We start from the raw sequence: 18620 nt of genomic DNA on the forward strand, positions 1-18620 counted from the left end.
GCTTTTTGCAAGTTATGATGCTAAAACCAAATTCAGCCTAACAAGACTTCAAGCTTCAAGCTACCACGCAACAAGGAGCTTAGCGCTTAACACATTAACATAACTTTGGAACTATGTGCCTCTTTTGTTGGACTATTTACCCTTAATTGTATCATTATTTACCAACCCTGAACCCACATGACATTAAGTGTTTTAGGTAACTCTTTTTTAGTGTGTCTAATGGCGTCAGCTAAGGGCGACGGGATACTTGTAATGCGCCTTTTTTTGAGAATTATGTTTGAGCGAACATACCAGGCGGGAGAGTCTGTAGGAGTTGCTCTAAAGTGTCTGTATTGGCTGACACAGCTGTTGGCACAGAGACAACATCACACGGGGGTGAGGAGGAATGGCGAGGAGAGGGGAGGAGGCATGACGGGAAAGAAAGGAGAGGAGGGAGTGAGTCGGTACTACCTGGGCAGTTAGGAAATCATCCACAAATGTACTCTTTATAATTCTTTTGACCTAGTTGGGATGCAATGTGGGAGCCTCTTAGACATTTGGTCATACTGTCAAGTGAAAACGAGAGTTTAGGAACAAATTTTAAACACATTTTTTAATGTTATTTGAGATTATTTCACAACAGAAATGGAGGTATTTGTAAATTAGGATTAAATTGATGCTTTTTAAAGATCTCTTATGGTTTGCAGACAATGACATGGTATTTCTTTAAGCCTTAAAGGACCATACCAGTGTTTTTTTTAGTTTTGGTAGCATTTTTCCAGCCAATTTTGAGTGCATTTGTTTTTACAGTTACACACAACCATTAGTTTCTATTTAATTTCATACACTATAATAATCAATTAGCAGACTCTTGAAATGTCCCTGAGATGTCAATTTCCCAGCAAACATTAAGTCTCCATTCATTTTTGTCAATGTTACATTATCAATGCGTGTTTAGACAAGTTTGTAAATGTGCTCATTGATTTTCATACCGCAAAGAAATGAATGGAAACCAATGGATGCCTGGAGTTACTGACAAAGTAGCGTGGTTTATAAAATGATTGTAAGAAGTACATGATTCATAATATTTTCAGTTTTGTATAATCTGTTGATTGTTTTCTCAATTAACAGATTCCCTCTAAGATAAAAAAAGGCCAATTATAGTTTTCTAGAGCGTGTTTTATCTGACCAACAGTCCAAAACCCATTTATACAATCATGTATCAAAGCATGAAATCATCACTCCTAGAGCTTCAATGGTTAGTCAAATTAATCGCCAACTATTTTAATAATAAAAGATGCAAAAGAAGAGAAAAGTGCTGAAAGTCTCTGGTTCCAGACTCTTCCAGACCTCTTTAGTCCTCTTTGATAGTAAACTGAATATCTTTAGGTTGTGGACTGTTGGTCGGGACAAAACAAGACGTTATAAGTAGCACCTTGAGCTTTGGCAAATGTTAATCAATGTTTTCATCAATTTTCTTCCATTTTAAAGACTGAATGACTAATTGAGAAACTATTACTAGATTATTCAATAATGAACATACTCATTAGTTGCAGCCCTCATGTCTGAGAAGCTGCATATTTTTGTCATATATGGGCAGAACAACTGGTGTGGTCCTTGTAAAAATATACGATGTCTCCTAAAATGGTCACGTTCTTGCACAGTTTGTAATACTCAGAGATAAATTGGTGCAATAAAGCTTTTAAGAGGCAAACTAACTGCAAATATATATATATAGAAATGGCATGAACTAGCAGCACTTCACTCCTTTCCTCCTCCTCCTCCTCCTCTCCCCCTCCCTTCTGTTGAATTCTTTCAGAGCTTGGCAGGACTTGTCAGGCTGTCTCCCGCTCCCTGCAGGTGCTATAGGCTGGTACATTCCAGAAACGCTAAGTGAGGCGACTGATCACTGCTTGATTTGTGATTGCAAGACCCTCCCCAACACAACTGAGCACCCCCTCCTCCCCCTCCTCCTCCTCATTCCCTACCACCTCCTCCTTTTTTCCTTTCCCTTCTGCCTTCCTCCCTTGCCTAATCATTACCCCTCACAACCCTCCTCCCCTTCCTATCAGGGCCCACACTGCTCATCTTTTCTTTCTTTCTTAGTCTGATTGATTCCTTGTTATATATGATAGAATATTCTTTACATTTTCAACATGTTTGATCAGACAATCAGTGTTTTGAGTTTTCCTTTAAAAAGCATGATTGTAAAGCCCTATAGCAAAGGCAAGAAGTAAAGGGAGGTCCTACTGATATAAGACATGAATGGAGCAATCCAACGTGTTACCATGTTGCCAGAATTTAATTGCAGGGATATGATTGATTAGCTTTATATATATAAGTGTGTTTGGAAAATCATGGAGAGAAACGACGCAACATGAACCAAAACCGCATAAGTGTAGAGCGAAGATAGCTGTCAGATCTAATTAAATATGATTTATGGCTTTACTCGTAGGTTTACTGTATTTAAGTGGTTGCCTATCTATGTTTGTTTTATGTATCGGCATGTCCCAGGATATTTTAAATATACAGTACATGGGATCGCATAGTTTCCATTCACCCCTCCGAGACTTTTTGCTTGAATGGAAGAGAACGAACACCAACGATGATGATGATTTTGGGTGAGGACGAGATTAGTCGAGTTTACGAAAAAGTTCAGAAGTCGTTTTTAAATGCGGTCGATAAGGGTAAAGATGCTGCTCTGTCTCAACCTCTTTATCACTTTGTGAACTCTTTTTGTCTTTATTGGGCTGAAACTAAACACTCTAAACTCTTAGAAGTAGAAGAACCTCGAGGAACCTTTTTGGGGTTCCTGCCCATTGTCTTTGTAGAGGAACCTTTTCAGCTCAAGAAACTCCAAAAGGTTACTCAAGGAACCTCTCCTGCATCCACCTGAACATCTCATTTGGGCTTCAACGCATGATTAATTTTTCTGCCCCTAAAACATCTGGATATAGCGAAATAACCCCCATCCCCAACTCATGGTGCTATTTTCCAGTTGTTTGGTGTACCAAAGCCAAAGAAACTCAAGTTACAGTGAGATAAAACTGTAGAAAAGCTGCAATTCATCACATTTGAGAAGCTGGAACTAGAACATTTTTGGCTTTATGTGAGTGAGAACTGACTTAAACCCTTAAATAGATAGATCATTGATCACTAATCACTTCACAACACTTCTCTTATTTCTTCCCTCTTGTATACAATACAGAAATACAGTATGCACCTCTGTTGCTTGACCCTGAAGAAACAAGGAAAGCTCTGGTTCAGAAGGTTATGTTATTTTAAAAGTGCTGATATCTAGTTGCGATGCCTTCACGTGACAGTATTGAGATAAATTGGGCGGATTACTGCAGTATGTATGTTTAACATCATCAATCCATCTTATTCCTTATTTGTTTGACTGAGGGAGGGGAGGGGAGGGAGGGAGCGAGCAACCCTTGAACCAAGAGTCAGGTACAAGTCAAAACTGAATGACAGCGACCTTTTACGATATTTATTTAGCACCTTAGAGAAGCTTGAACGAGCCAGGTGTAGATCTCCGAGGAATGTGGCAAAATCTCGGCGGATGCTCGAGTACGAATAGAAATTTGCGAAAACATCCAAAAGCAACAGAAGGAAAGAAGGGAACTGTTGACAGATTCTTACCCTCCCTCGTTGTTTTTTTTTTTATCAGCGTGTTTGACTTGGTAACAGTATTCGTGCTTCCCCTTCTGTCTTTTCCAGTCATCCTTCTAAACAACCTCTACATTTTTGGGTGTTTTTCTTTTTTGCTAGTCATGTTTACAGGTGCGGTTACAAGGCGTGAACAGTCTGTTATCTTTCAGGTGTTAAACGTGCAGCAGTTTGATAAAGATGATGGAAATTCTGCGATCGGTCTGATAAAGAAGTTAACTTGGCTTGTCGCTATACCATCGCTCAACGTGATTGATTTATCTGCTGTTATGTCTCTGTTTTGTGTTGCATTCCTACTTTATTTGTGTTGTTTTATCAGCTCGTTCGTGGGAGTCTTGGCAACTTTTTTTTTCCCAGCACTCTGATACGATTTGGAATTTAAATATTTTCTTACCTAAAAGTTACATTTATCATGTTTGAGTTGAGATTGAAGCGACGGGACAGTTCTAGGAAATGAATGCACTCTTACAGTTACATGTCACCAACTCCTCCCCCCCCCCCCCCCCCCTCCACCTCTTCGTCTGCCCAACTTTGGCACGACCACTTTCACATATCAGACACCCCACCACCACAACTCCGTCCTCTTTCTCTTTTGAAGCACACGCTGTCAGTTTGTCCCCCGATTGGTCACGGTGAACTCCGGAGGTCAGGGGTCACCCGAATACAATGGCAGGGGTGGGGGGGGGGGAGTTGGCGGTCGTGGCGACGGCTTAACATTCCTCTGCTTGCTCCCTCTTCAAGATTTGTTTATCACACTTTTTTTTGTCTTTTGCTTCTTTTTTTGGCCTTTTCACTGAGGAGAAGACGAGCAGAAACGCAGCAGAAGGAGCAAGAGCAGGGGGAAGTGTTACAAAAAAGAAATGATAGGAGGGGAGGGGTAATAGGTGGTGGTGGTGGTGGTGGGGGGGTGAGTTATTCTATCTATCTTCGAGCCCTCTGGGTGTGTTTGTGAAGGTCTTTAGGTTTGTCAGAGAGGAGCTGAGGTGGGGCAGTGTTTGGCTGCCTGGATGCTCGGTGGGAGTGCTGTCCTAGCTTGTTCGACGTGCCCGGTCCCTTCTCCTTAATGCCATCGCTTCCCTCGAGGCTGTTTGCACTTAGCACACTTCAAGAAGGATTAGACCTCCAATCTACTTCTCCCCATTTGCTGGGTTTTGTTCTCGGTCTCTCTGTCTGTCTTTCATCCTTCCTTTTTCTTGCTTCATATTGTTTATTTTGCCCCTTCTTTACATTTTTCATGCAGCTCACTCCACATGTCACAGGTGCATCAGTGGAAAGGAAAACTGCTCACCTTCTTCTGACTTCTCATCTATATTTAAGATCTGGGCAAATAGGTCAACTCGAGTTAAAGGATAACCTCAGTTACTGTATGAATGTTAGATCTTTGAAACCCAAGACTCACTTACAAGCTCTGAATTGGCATTTAAATTGGGCTGATGTTGGGCGTCTAAAGCCAAAGTAATGATGTTCAAAGCAAAGCTGGAATTGAACCTGTCAGGCTTCCTTAACCCAAAACAAAATTAAAGTCTACTAAAATTACAACTAACAACAATTAGACAAGCAAAACATTGGAGGTCGGTATCGCTGCCTTCATTAATCTTTGTTAAATTGATTTTACAGAGCCGAAACCGCAGCCAAGGTCTCATTTTTGGATCCAGACCCCCTTTCATTCCCCCCCAAGATGTCATTTTCTTTAAAAACCAAGGTGACTTAACCCCCCTTGAGGACTTTAACATTTGTTTTGATGTCAGGAAGCCTGACAGGTTCAATTCTAGCTTTGCTTTGATGCCTCCACATTTTTCCCCCTGCAAAATCATTACTTTGGCATTAGACACCCAACATCAGCCCTTTAAGTCAAACATTTTTTCTTCCTCACTGCAATTATCATATGCATGCCTGTGCAGAGGGAACACATCTTCTTTTGTTTCAGTTTACTGTGGTGGTGGTCTGAAAAAACAGCCCCTGCAGGTTGTATGCCAGTGGTTTTTCTTGTTAACATGAATGTACTTAAATGGAAACACCGATTAATCACATATTTGAGGCGACGTTAATGTCATTATTGTTGTGGATATAGCGAAGGTGCGGTCGCAGATATTTGCCCCTTTTTTTTAGCAGCCTGACGTCTCTTAGCTGGCAGAGCAAAGCCAAACAAATGTGTGCACAGCTCTAATATCCTGTTTAACTTTACCTTTAGCATGGCAGCGTTAGCTCTAACTTGGTTTATTTGAAGGGGAAAAGCTCTTTGGCTCCGTTCCTGGAGACACTGAGCACAGCTGAAACTGTCATGTCTTTAAAAAAAAGTGATTTGCACCAAGGTGATAAAGATGCTACCATCTAATATTGAGTGAGACAATCATATCTTTTTTCTTTTTTGTTTACAGTGTAGTGCAGTTGTGACCAAAAAGAAACAAACTGAAACACTAAATTATGTCAGAAAATAACAAAAAAGCTTCTTTAAGTCCAAAGTGACATTTTCAAATTGTTTGTTTTGTCCAAAGAAACATTTCGAAAACCCGACAACATCCAATTTACTGTCACAAATCCTCAAAATTAAATGGTGAAATCAGGCAATGTTCGTCATTTTTGATTTAATTGATTAATTATTAAAAACTAACTGATAGATCAACTGATTGTTTCAGCTCTAAAATGTAGCGAAGAGTGTCTTGTGTTGGTTTATCCTAAGAAAACAAAGTAATTTGGCCATAGAGTAAATAATCCCAGTCAACTTTCGGTTTGACACATTATTTCAGGTATTTTAATAAAAGTTTTCCCCCTAATATTTTATAATCCTGAATCACATCAGGGCAAAACCTCTTAGCGCTGCCCCCTGTCCAGCTATTGTATCCATGGCAACCGTATCTTTGTTGAGGTGAGCCCCGGCCGCAGCCCGCTAATGCCCCGCTGTGATAGGAACACTATCATTGGCACATCAGATGTGTCAGTTATTGTGTGCTATTACCGCCTCACTGTGTCTCTGCCTGTCCCTGTAATTAGGGATACCTCCGCTGTTTTTCCACCTCTTTGTCTCACACTCATCCTTCGCTCCCTCCTCTGTGCCAGCCAGGTATAATCCGGGCAGGCAGGTAAACTACCTCATCCACCTCTGCTTCCCCCTCTCCCCTCCCCTCCTGCTCTTTGAGCTTCTTATGAATGACATAACTTTGGTACATCGGGTACCTTCTTTATTGGATTTTTCCCCCTGTGATGCCAGCTTGTCTGTGTTTGTCTGGCCTCTCTTTTGTCATAACTTCACTGAAGCGGCTGCCAAAGTTAATGATGCCACTGCTTTGAGGGAAACAGAAACGCAGCCTCTGGCTATGGAAGTGCCACAGTATATTGCTGTATTAGCAGACACATCTACGAATGCAATAACTTAGATTTGATGCCTTAAAATGTGTTTTTCTTCTTGCAAAATACTCTTGTGCAACCGCCAGATTTTACTCCTCCTTTCTTGACTTCCTTCCCTGAATTGTTTATGTTTTCTTACTTATTTTTGTTGCCCTTTTAACTACGGTATGTTGTGCTTTTGAGCTTTATTTTACCTTAAACTAAGCGGTATGGTCAAGTAGGATTAAAGCTGCACCGATTAGTCGACCCATCAATTATTTACTCTGATTGCAACAATTTTGATAATCAAATAATCAAAAAATTAGCCGGTTTCTGCTTCTTAAATGTGATGTTTTGAGGCTTTTCTTTGTCATACATGATAGTAAAGTGAATATCAACCACAAAACCACAAAACAAGACATTTAAAGATGCCACCATGAGCTCTAAGACACATTATATCAGGCATCTTTCACTATTTTGTGATATTTTGTAGAGAAAAGGATGAATTGATTGTTAGTTGCTGCCCTAAGTTTGGAGAGAATACAACAGAGGAGGGAAAAGTGTATAAAACATATACTGACATCTGTCCACAAAAGCGATACTTGACTGTCATGTTGAGGCTTCATAAATTTCATTTTCATATTTTTCACGTTTTTCACGGTGGTCGACCTAAAAGACGAGGCTGTTTTTCATCCAAGTGAACTGTGTCAGTCAGCTTTGTCCTGCTGTAAATCAGAAGATCTTCCCAATTTGTCTCCTAGGCCTATCCAGAGGGGAAGATCACATCAGTCAGGTGTAATTTACTATGCTTTGTAGCTGAGTGTAAAGCCATCACCTACGCCCTGCAGTTGAACCCCCCCCCCCCCCCCCCCCCTTCCCCCTAACAACACCATCCATCAGCCGTGACAGCGCTGATGAACAGCGGTCAATCTTTGCTTTTTCTAACTCGCTTCATTAGAGAAAAATTTGCATCTCTCTCATGACCGTTCAGGTATTTCAAACTGGCCCCGTGAGCAGATCTCCAAGGGCGAAACAGAGTCTTGTTTACGAGGGAGTGCAGCGGCTGCTTTTAAAAGCCTCGGAGGGGGGGGGGATATTTTCAGGGACTGGGTCACTCCGTCCTCTGGCACGCGCCCATGAAACAGCCTCTGCCCCGCTGCCTTGACCTGCCTGTTGGCTGGACTCCATCCTCACTGGCAAAGCCTTGGCCCAGTTTCTCCCTACGCTAACTCAGGCTCATACCTGGCTGCCTAAGTGACTGTAAACAAGTGTAAGCCAACTCTTTGGCAGGTGTAACGCTAACGTCACACCTAACAAAGAGCTGTTGTTATCGGTGTCTGTGTCTAGTTGATCAATCTATTCAAAGAGCTTTTGTGAAGAAACTCAACTCAGAAAGTGCTGTAAATCAGATGCTTTTAATATATATAACATAAAACATGTTAAATCAAACTTTTCACACATAGAATAGTTTTTTTCACAGGTGACTTCTTAGACTTTACTTGAGAATTTTTTTCATGTGAATATAAAAACTCACCTAAAATGTGTTTCCTGTGATAAATTCACACGTACATAACATAAAAATCAACATAATTTAACAATACAGACAAAAACACCAGAGAAAAAGTAGATAAAAAATGTCACACTGTGTAGTTATTTAACCTTAAAACCATCTGTTTAACCAGTTAACAGAGGTTGGCGTCAGCATGGTGTTCGCTGTAGCACCCCTGACTGAAGTGCCTCGCAGCTTAGCGCTACCTGGCACCGTTCCCTTCAACTTCACCCTGAGCCTCGTGCTCTTAGCTTTAACTCCATTCATTACGCAGCGAAGGGCCTCAGCTAGTCCTCTGGCTCTGTTCCCTGTTGCCCACCAAGGCCCCAAATGGCCGCTAATGAGGGGGGACAGATGATCAATTGTGCCAAAAACCCACGACCGCTTCGGAGGTACGCGGCGGCAAATTTCTAATCTTGCGTTTTGATCTGATCGTCACGAAATGCACAAGAAATAATTTTTTAGATACTTTGGTGCTTATATGATTTTGTGTTTAAGTTCATTGTTGCACGGCGTCCTGTAACTGGGGTCAGTGTGTTTGTCAACAGAGTGCAGTTGCCCCAGATATTTATTTAGCTGGCTCCTCTTGTGCCTAAAATAGCACACTTGCTCACTCACTAGCTGGCCAGCAAGCAGCTCCTACTGTATGTGTGTGTGTGTGTGTATTTGTGTGTGTGTGTGTGTGTGTGTGTGTGGGCCAAGTGGAAGGGGGTGAGGGAAGGTTTCATTATTTCTGTGAATGGTCAGTGTGCAAGTGAGTGTGTAACAGAAAAGAATACAAACACACCACAAACTGATGCATCAAAGTACCGTTTCTGTCATAAAGTCAGATTTTATAAATATATAATCCTCTGCTTTAAATTTATTGGGAAAAAGGAAGATAAGTGTGCATAAACCTTCAGATCTGTGACTCAAATTATGCTGTTTTCAATACATTTTGTGCTAACATAGCGCAGGAGTTGCTAACATGTTTGCATTAGATATTATTTCTTTGAGTAAAGTTAAATGACTACTAATGTAAAAGTTTCTAATTCACTAATGTACTGTTTACTTTTTTTTTTCACCATCCATCATTCACCAAGAAAGACAGTAAGGAAGACCTTGAGTGAGGCGAAAAGAACATGCATTTTCAAATAGCTACTAGTAATGCAACCCAGATTAAGTTGAGAAAACATCTTCATTTTGTAACTTTTCTGGAGCTTTCGATCATTTTGCATGATCTTCATCCTTAGATGGAGTTTGCCCAGTCGTCATGAAACAGTAGATGCTAATTTTCTGAGCTTTTCAGAGTCTTCTAATTCATGTTAGTTTGGTCTTCTGCTGAAGAAGTGATATGATGGAAAGCTCCGGCTAATAGACCTTGTGATGAGACTGTTTTCTATCGTTTCCAAGATTTAAGAATATACTTAAAACCTCTGTTTGCATGTATTTGTACAAGCCCAACTTTCAATTCTTTCAACACTGATGAAAAAACCACACAAAACGCTACTAAAAGAGTGAATGTAATGTCCTTTTTGCTGTGTTTGATAGAGAGTAAGAGAGAGAGAGGAGATGAGATGAGATGATAGTATGAACAAAGATTCCATAGATAAAGAGAGCACAGAGGATTAGTTGGGTAACAGAAAAGACATTTATTGCCCTTTTAACAATATATAACTTGTCAGCTTTCGGCGAGTCCTTACAGCAGCCCATAGGTATGTGAATTTCAAGCAATGGCATGGCGCAACACTTCAAATTTGCATATTATTCTTTACATGACGCTCGGCTATATTGCGTGATTGACACACGAGCGTGATTTGACTGACACTTGACTTTATCTAAATTTAACCTTTAAGCGTTGCTGTTCTTACTTGACATTTACATTTACAGCCAGCGTTATGCATTAACAATGTGCAAAACATGTCACGGCTTTTCTCACACCACTTGTGATATACATCTCAATATCTCATCAAACAAAGCCAGTCGCAAATCTTTTTAACCTTATTAGCTGTTTGACACTGCTCAAAGATTCATGGCTTGGGGGCCCATCGTTTGAACATAAAGGTCTTGTTGGCTCATAGAAAGAGGTACGCTCACACTCGATAACCCTGAGCCATAACTGCGGATTGAAACCTGCAGGCCCAAACATACCGAAGGAGATGATTTTGTTTCTTCTTTCTGGAGGGTAGTAGATTAACTGATACGAAGCTTGAGTGGCAGAAGTGTTTTAGTAATTGCAGGGCATGCAAGAGCATGATACACATGGTTAGCTGTGCAGAAAATGAATTGATTCATTTGCATGTTTCATTGCAAAGTGACGGTGAAAAGGCCAGCGCAGTTTTTCCAGACTGAAACATTTTTAGAAGAACACCTCATGAATTGTAACTTGCTTTTATAAACTAGTGCAGCGCCTGTTCACAGCATCTGTCTGCTTGTAACGGGCTCATTGACACTTATATATGCATCAATTGACAAATATATCAGTTATAATGTTAAGGAATTAATAATTTAAATGGTTTAAATCCAGACAAATGCCTTCCATTGGTTGAATTTTGCTGCCAATCAAACGTATCTGTGCTCCTATTGGCTAGTTTTACTGTTTGTGAGTGTTAGTTCTTCTTCTTTTTGGACAGTGTAAAGCCCAGAAGCCCCACCCAACCCCGCTGGGATGTGACAGTGTTTACATCAAACGTTCTGCTGCAGCCACAGAGCAGAGAGGCTCGCTGTCCACCTGTTTATTTAAATGTAATTAACCGTGTCATGTGTCCAATCAACTAGACACCTGACACTGCACTTCTTTGGGTCCCCAAGTGTCAAGTCGAGTCGGAGCCTAGAAGCCCCACCCCGTTGTCATGTGACAGTCTTTATATTAAACAGCCACTGCTGCTGACAGACACAGAGCTGATCAGCAAGTATTAAACATATTGCATGTCCAAATTGCACCAAATTTAACACTGCACATCTTTGGGTCCGCAGCAATACACCTGCCGAGCGTGACGTAGATTAGACGAACGGTTCTTGAGATATTCAGATGACATACAGACAGACAGACAGAGATTACTTACATTATATAGAGAGATTGAAGGTGAACTAGAGGTTTAGCTCATCTCTTTGCCTTCATATTTGTCTTTGACTTAAACTCTTTAAACAGTGACATCGATAAGGGATTTTAACCTCAACGTACATTCGCCCTGTCAGACCATGCGTGAGCTGGTATTTGCGCTGTTTTGTACACAGTTTAAGCTTATTAACTGTATATATCAAAACAGTATTCACTCTCCTCTGCGTGAGCGAAAATTTCTTTTGCGGACGACTTAACCTTCCAATAACGCCCTCAGCTAGAAATTAGGTCACCACATTTTTAGACACCGACTTCAGACATGTTCAGTTTTACTCCTTTCAGGTACGACATATTTCTAATTTCTAAATTAAATAACTCCTCAGGTGCATTTTTCGACTAGTAACTCAGAGGCTGTTGTCATCACACTTGACATTTCAGCACCTCGGGGTCCTTTCCTAGAGCGCCATGTTTAACCCTGATTTGCACAGTGCGACCTGCAGGCGAGCGTTGCACCTTTTCCTTCAGGAATGTTCGAGACATTCCCGATCCCACCGGCATTCCTCATGACATTAAGGATCTTGCAATCCGTGACAGACGGAGGGGGGACAGGTCTGGGCTTAGGACCCATCAGCCTGTGAGGGCTAATAGCTAATGAACCGTTGCCAGGGGCGACATGAACATTCCATGTCATCGCCATAGCTACTACCCCCTCCTCCCCCCTCCTTCCTCCCTCTCTATCGACCACCTCCTACCCCTGCTGCCCTCCAGCTCCTTGACGAGGTCGCACACCTGTCTTCACCTCTTCTTTCCTTTCCTCGCCTTCACCTTCCCCTCTTCTTTTTCACTCTCTCCTTCTTCTTCTTCTTCCACCTCACCTCGCCCGCATCTGTCTGATTCTCATTTGAACTCTGTGACTCCTTTTGCGTCGTCGTTGGTGATAAAGTTGTACATACTGTTCATATTCTGACTTATAATTAGTCTCTACACCAATTCACATTCATTAATTCTCCATCAGTCATCAATAAATGTTTGATCAAGACATTCACAATCACTATTTTATGAATCAGGAGAACATTTTATAGAATATGATCAATACAACATGTTTGAATGTAGATTTTTCTGATTTTTTCCATTTTTGTATACTGTGGGTCACATAAAAGAAATGTGTTTAAGGTGTTTTTACAGCTCAAAATGTAAAAAATGGGTCAAATTTGAGCCTGAACAGTATGTAAGGGTTAAGTTTGTAAGCAAGAGATAAAGCTAGAGATATGTTTGACTTAGTTAAAGTGTGTAATGTAAACTCTGGTACATCGATCAGGCATTATTTTAGCTGATATTTGCTTATTGCAGATATAAAAACTGTGTCTCAAAAGACCAAATGATCAATCAAGAAGCCCAATCACAAGATTAATTGAGACCAAATATGGTCATTAGTTGCAGCCCATGTCGTTGCTTGCTGCTGCTTGGATTCATCATTCCCTTTAAAGGCACACACCAGAATTTCATTTAGGCAAACGGAGCAAATGTAAAGTGTTTAAATGAGGTGAGGGTGTAGTTTGTACATAAAAAAGTCTTTCCTTATATGTTGCTGTCAGTCCAGTTTACTGAGTCAGAGACCTCTCGACCTGGTGTTTAGTCTCCTCTTCAAAGACTGAACATACGTGACTCACAAACATCTTTGCGGCTATGCAGTCCAGCTGTGTTTGACGATGCTAGACATCAAATCGTAGTAGGAAATCGAAATAGTGCAGCGATAGTAGGAACGCTTGAGAGTGTTTGTGGTTGGCGCTCTTTCGCCTCGGACCATCTGGAGAGGCTCCTATACTTTCGCAGTAGTGTTTAGGCGCAGATAAATAATACATATGGTGCATGTATCAACACTGTAAGGGGACAAACATGAGTAACTTCCTCTGAGCCATCCATCCATCCCAGATTTACTCACATTTGGTGCTTAGCAGGTGTTAATTTCTGACCCTGCTTGAGATGCTTCATAGACATTACACAGCGCCTCTTCTTCGTGCTTCATTTCGTCCAGTTTCTTTATCGCTGAGCAGATGGTCACCCCCTTTTTTCACAGGTGAATCCCCCCCCCCCAGCGCAGCAGGAAAATAAAGCCATATTTTTTAAAAACCCATAAATCTTTCTGTGTGTGTGTGTGGGAACCTAAATCCTGGGTCATCGATAAAAGCTTCGAGGGGTCAGAGAGGGAAGCTCTGCAGGTCAGAGGTAGCCAGTATGGGTTCTGCAGAGGTCACTGTTAATATGCACGACTTCAATTACGTAACGTTACATGTTACCTTCAGGAATTTCTTAGTGAGGTAACACAGGCAAGAGCGCACATGCAGTTTTTTTTAGTTTTTTTTTAAGGATTTGCACCTTTACTTGAAGCATGTCATAAAGGTAAATAGCCTGTTTTGACCCTTTCTGACCTGAAAGCAGAGTTCATGGTTTTTTATCGCTTTACTGACTTTGGAAGTGTGTTTTCTTTGGGCTTCAGCTGATAAGAGGAGAGATGACAGGTGCTGAAGGTTTATTAGAGTCAAATAGGAAGTGACCATGGATTCACCTTTTGACTTGAAATGCTTGAAATATCTTGTAGTACGATCACAAATAACGTGGCTTTTTTTTTCTCCCCCTTGGATTCCCCAAAGGAGTTACACCAACTTTTTAGATAAGTATTGAAAGTGACAGTCCCTGGCTGTTTGAGGGCCTATTAGTTTGTGAACAAAAGGCCTAAATTACCCAGCAGCATTCTTTCCAAAGCACCGTCATTTGTTTTAGCAGTGTGATGTTTTAGCTGTCAGTGTTGGGCTTCTTTCTAAAGTTAAACTCTTACTAGGAAGACTTCTTGTCCGGACTTGATCTCCAGTCGAGAGCTTAAGAAATAAACTGATGTTAAGGTGAAACTAAGGTGAAGTAATGACCTACTCAAATTGGGTAAAGTGGCCACCGCCTGACCTCGAGAAGGAGAGGTAAAAACGAGGCTAAGACATGTCGATACTTAAAGACACCTGGAGGACGACTGACCTGTCTTTTGACCATGGACTGACCTTTTAGCTTGGGCGTCTAGAGATAGCATCAGCTGATGCGGACAATGATGAGTCTTTGGGAATTATTTAAAATGAGAAGGTAGACTTGGAAGAGAATTATTGTAGTAAAGTGATTTTACATGCTTTGGCGAACGTTGACGAAAATGCTGCTTTAAGGTAAATTCTTTGAGACTTTGATGTCTTTCAGTGGAGTAATGACGGATTGGACAAGACGTTGGAACAAGTTAGAAAGAGAAAGTCAATGAAAGAGAGAGTTTAAGCACAATTTTGTTTTTACAATATAATAGCAAAAACATGACCCAGATGCTGTTTGTCAACCTCTCATTCTTTCACTGCTATAACCTTTTTTTTTATAGGAAGAAGACAAAAAGAACAGAAAAAGAGGAGCGGGCCTCTTTTCCCCTCATAACTCAGCCGCTGTTTACGACCAAATTAAACCAACACTCGTCACCTCCTTCTCCTTAAAAGACTTTCCCATGATCCTCTTTTGACAAAACAAGGTCATTGTTTACGCCTCGACGCTACGCTATAAGCATCCAAGATGGCCTACATTCCCGCTTCCTGTTCTTGATGTAAATCATTGGCTTCGGTTTCAGCGTTTCACCTTTCGGTTTCCACGCTAATGATTGAATTCGACTTCACCCCAAAGCTTAAAATATTGAATGTTTAAAGCATAAAGTGTATCTGTTATTCTGCTGTTGGTCAGTTTAGAGATTAAAGGATAGAAGATGCAGCGTTGGCAGCTTCACATAGTTAATGTTCAGCTGGTATCGTACGTTTTAAGTGAGTTTTTCTTTCGTTCTTAAATTGAACAGAGCAGGTTAATCTGAAAGCAGCGAGGCACAGAGAGACGTAGTTGTACATTTACTCGCCCCTGTTTCTCCCTCCCCTTCGTACTGACCTGATGTCGGACGGTCACTGAGCATTCCTTTCCTTCCACTCATCTCAACCTCTCCACAGATAAGGTCAAAGGTCAACCAGAAGGAGAGAGGGAAAGGAGGGAGGAGGAGGAGGAGGAGGAGTGGTAATAGTGGCGCTGGACAGGGAGTGTCCTTTACTCTGCCTGTGTGTGTGTGTGTGTGTGTGTGTGTGTGTGTGTGTGTGTGTGTGTGTGTTAGCAGGTTTCTCTGTTAGTTCTTTCTTCTGAATGTCTAAACACAGAGAGCGAGGGGAGGAAGGGAGGGAGAAATAACAGAAAATAGAAGGAGAGAGAGAGAGAGAGATGTTTTCCTTTTTCTGAACTCCGTGGGCATGTGGGTGCACTGACATGCAATGCTTCATGGGTAATTAACCCAAGCAGGTGGATGCATTACTGATTGGCTCACGGTCAGGATTTACACAGAAGTTCAGTGTTATTAGATCACCGGGTGAAATGAGCCCTTCAGCTTCGACTGCAGCTCGTCAACTTTAACATAAAGAACAACAACAATGAAAGATCTTCATGTTGTTCTCCGTGCCCTCCCTGCACAGATCTGCTTTTCTTTGAAGCATAAACTATAAGTTCCTCCTGCGCGTTCATGCAGAGCCGATTATCTGCCGACAACCGACTGTGTTTGAAATCCAATTTTTCTGCACACAACTAAACAAAAACATAGAGACACGTTCCCATGATTATCAGCTTTTAATGATGGATGATGTTGGCTGTTTAGAGCAGATGTTTTTGCATCGTCTTTGCATCAAGACAAATCTCCACTTGTGTCCCCATGTTGGAGTGAAGGGTGCTATAACACAAAGTGAAGCAGCTCTTAGGGATAGAAGATAACTGGAATACACTACAGAGCTGCAATGATAGTCGCTTAATCGATTAGTTGATCATTTATTCATTGTTTTACTCATCTTTTAAGGCAAATTGTGAAAAATCAGCTGGTTACTGCTCTTTTCTGTCATATATTGGAGTAAATTGAGCATTTTGGAGGTTTTATACTGTTGATTGGACAATGCATAAGAACATTTTATGCTCATTTTTCACTATTTTCTGATGTTTCATAGATTAAATTGTTCAATTAAGAAAATAATCTGCAGAAATGTTGACTTTTTTCAAGCTAGGATCGCTTAGTTGATAAAGTTATTCATCATTTTTGTAATTTTTTCAAGCAAAATGTGACAAATTAGCTGGTTAATGCTCTTTTTTTTTAGTCATATGTAGATTAAATTGTTTAATTAAGAAACTAATCTGCATGTTAATTGACTTTTTTTGAGTTAGGAACCTAATTTAGACTCTGCTTCTCCTGGTTGAAAGACATCTAAAGTTTATTCTGATAAAATAACCTGCTACTTTTCAGATTCTTGCCTCTGATTTTACACATTTTAAAGCTTTTGGTGTAAAAACTCATCTGCCACCCAAGTAGAATAACGTAAAGTATCATTACTGTGACTGATCCTCACATTGACTCTCACTGACTGTGATCAAACAGCCTCCTATATCTCCACCTTGACCTCTTCCTCTCTCGTGTGTGAAGCACTTAAACCCTCCATGCAGCTTCTCAAACACTCATCCTATGTTATTTCAATATGGCTAAACCCGAAATGGCCCCAATGTGGGCGCCGAACACCTCCAGTTTCTCCCCTTATTGTTGATTTTATCTGCTGCCTGAAAATATTATCCCAGCGATGCACAATATTGTTTAATGTCTGTGAGTCTATTCGTCATCTTTAAGTCGCTCTGTGTCTCGCCGCGACGACGGGTGAGCTGCAACGGCCTCCCAGCGGGACACTTAACCCCCAGTCGGCCTGTGTAATTTCACTGTGGTTTGATCCAAAATGGCTCCCCCTATGGGATTCACATGCTTCACAGCTGAGCGGCGGTTTCCTGTGGTGGAGAGGGAGTCGAGGGGCCGACAGCAGGCGGCTTGTTCAGGCACGACTCCTGCGGTGTGTGAAACCCGCAACGCCTGCCAGCTGTGTAAAGCTCGGCTAAGTCCCTACATTTCTTCTTCTTTTTTTTTTAAAGAAGAAGAAACCTCCATCATCTTAACATCCCCAAAAGACAAGTGATGGTTTCTTGTTTGTAAAGTGGATCACGCCACTCAGCTCAAAGCGTAGATGTGTCTTTTAAAAATCAGTCCTGAAACATTCTTGGAACAAGTTGGGAGCTGTTCAATGCAGAGAAAATATATATATATGTTTAATTTATGCATAAATACAAAGACTATAAGGTAGAAACAAACAGAATAACGCCTGAACAAGCATGTGCTGATTGTGTTTAACTCATTTTAAGTGTCTTAAATTGAGTATTTGATTAAATTTAGGCTACAACTAATGATTATTTCCATCATTGATTGCCAAAGATGCAACCTCAATGTCTTCTTTAGTCTTTAACAAAAGTCCACAACCCAAATATATTCAATTCACTCTCACAGACGATGAAAGACACCAATATATATTCATATTTGAGGAGCTTGAATAAGAGAATTTGGACATTTTTCCCTAAAAAAAATCAATGAATCAGTTATTATAGAGGTTGGCAATTCATTTTCTAATCAATGAATCATCTAATTGTTGCAGCTATAGATGAAATATATCATAAAGAAAGTCATTTCCGGCTTTTATGTGACACTTAAATAGAAGTATAACCTTAATGTAACATGAAAAAGTAGAATTTGAACTTGTTTTTGTTGTTTTTAGCAGAGACGTTCAGGAAAATAAATTCCCCATTAGACATTAATAAATGTTGGATTAATCCTTAATGAAGCTGAGCAGAGTGTATTCTAGTTATTTATGGGGGGAAAAGACATTCAGAAATCACTATTTTATGATCCAGGAGTAGATTTTCTAGCCTATAAAGAATAAAACATGTTTGAATGGTGTGTTTTAAAATGTTTTAGTACATTTGCATATACAAAAATGTGTATCAGTTGCACAAAAAATGTAAAATATTGCACATTTTATGTCATTTTTTAAATATATGTGGGTCTCATAAGGAAAGGTCCAGCTTAAAGAAATGAGTATAGGGTGTTTTAAAAGTTCTTAAATGTAAAAATGGGTTAAATTTGACCTTAAACTGAAT

General features: G+C 40.6%; 1 protein-coding gene across 1 annotated transcript in view; it reads left to right on the forward strand.

Annotated features, from left to right (window-relative positions):
• Positions 1–17374: 17374 nt before the first annotated feature.
• col4a6 (collagen, type IV, alpha 6) overlaps positions 17375–18620 on the forward strand; it is a 112700-nt gene continuing 111454 nt past the window's right edge. Inside the window, exon 1 of the mRNA XM_062445403.1 lies at positions 17375–17485. Coding sequence (XP_062301387.1) covers positions 17375–17485 — 111 coding nt within the window. The remainder of the gene's footprint in view (positions 17486–18620) is intronic.

Source organism: Scomber scombrus, chromosome 23, assembly GCF_963691925.1.
Source record: "Scomber scombrus chromosome 23, fScoSco1.1, whole genome shotgun sequence".
Classification (NCBI taxonomy): domain Eukaryota; kingdom Metazoa; phylum Chordata; class Actinopteri; order Scombriformes; family Scombridae; genus Scomber; species Scomber scombrus.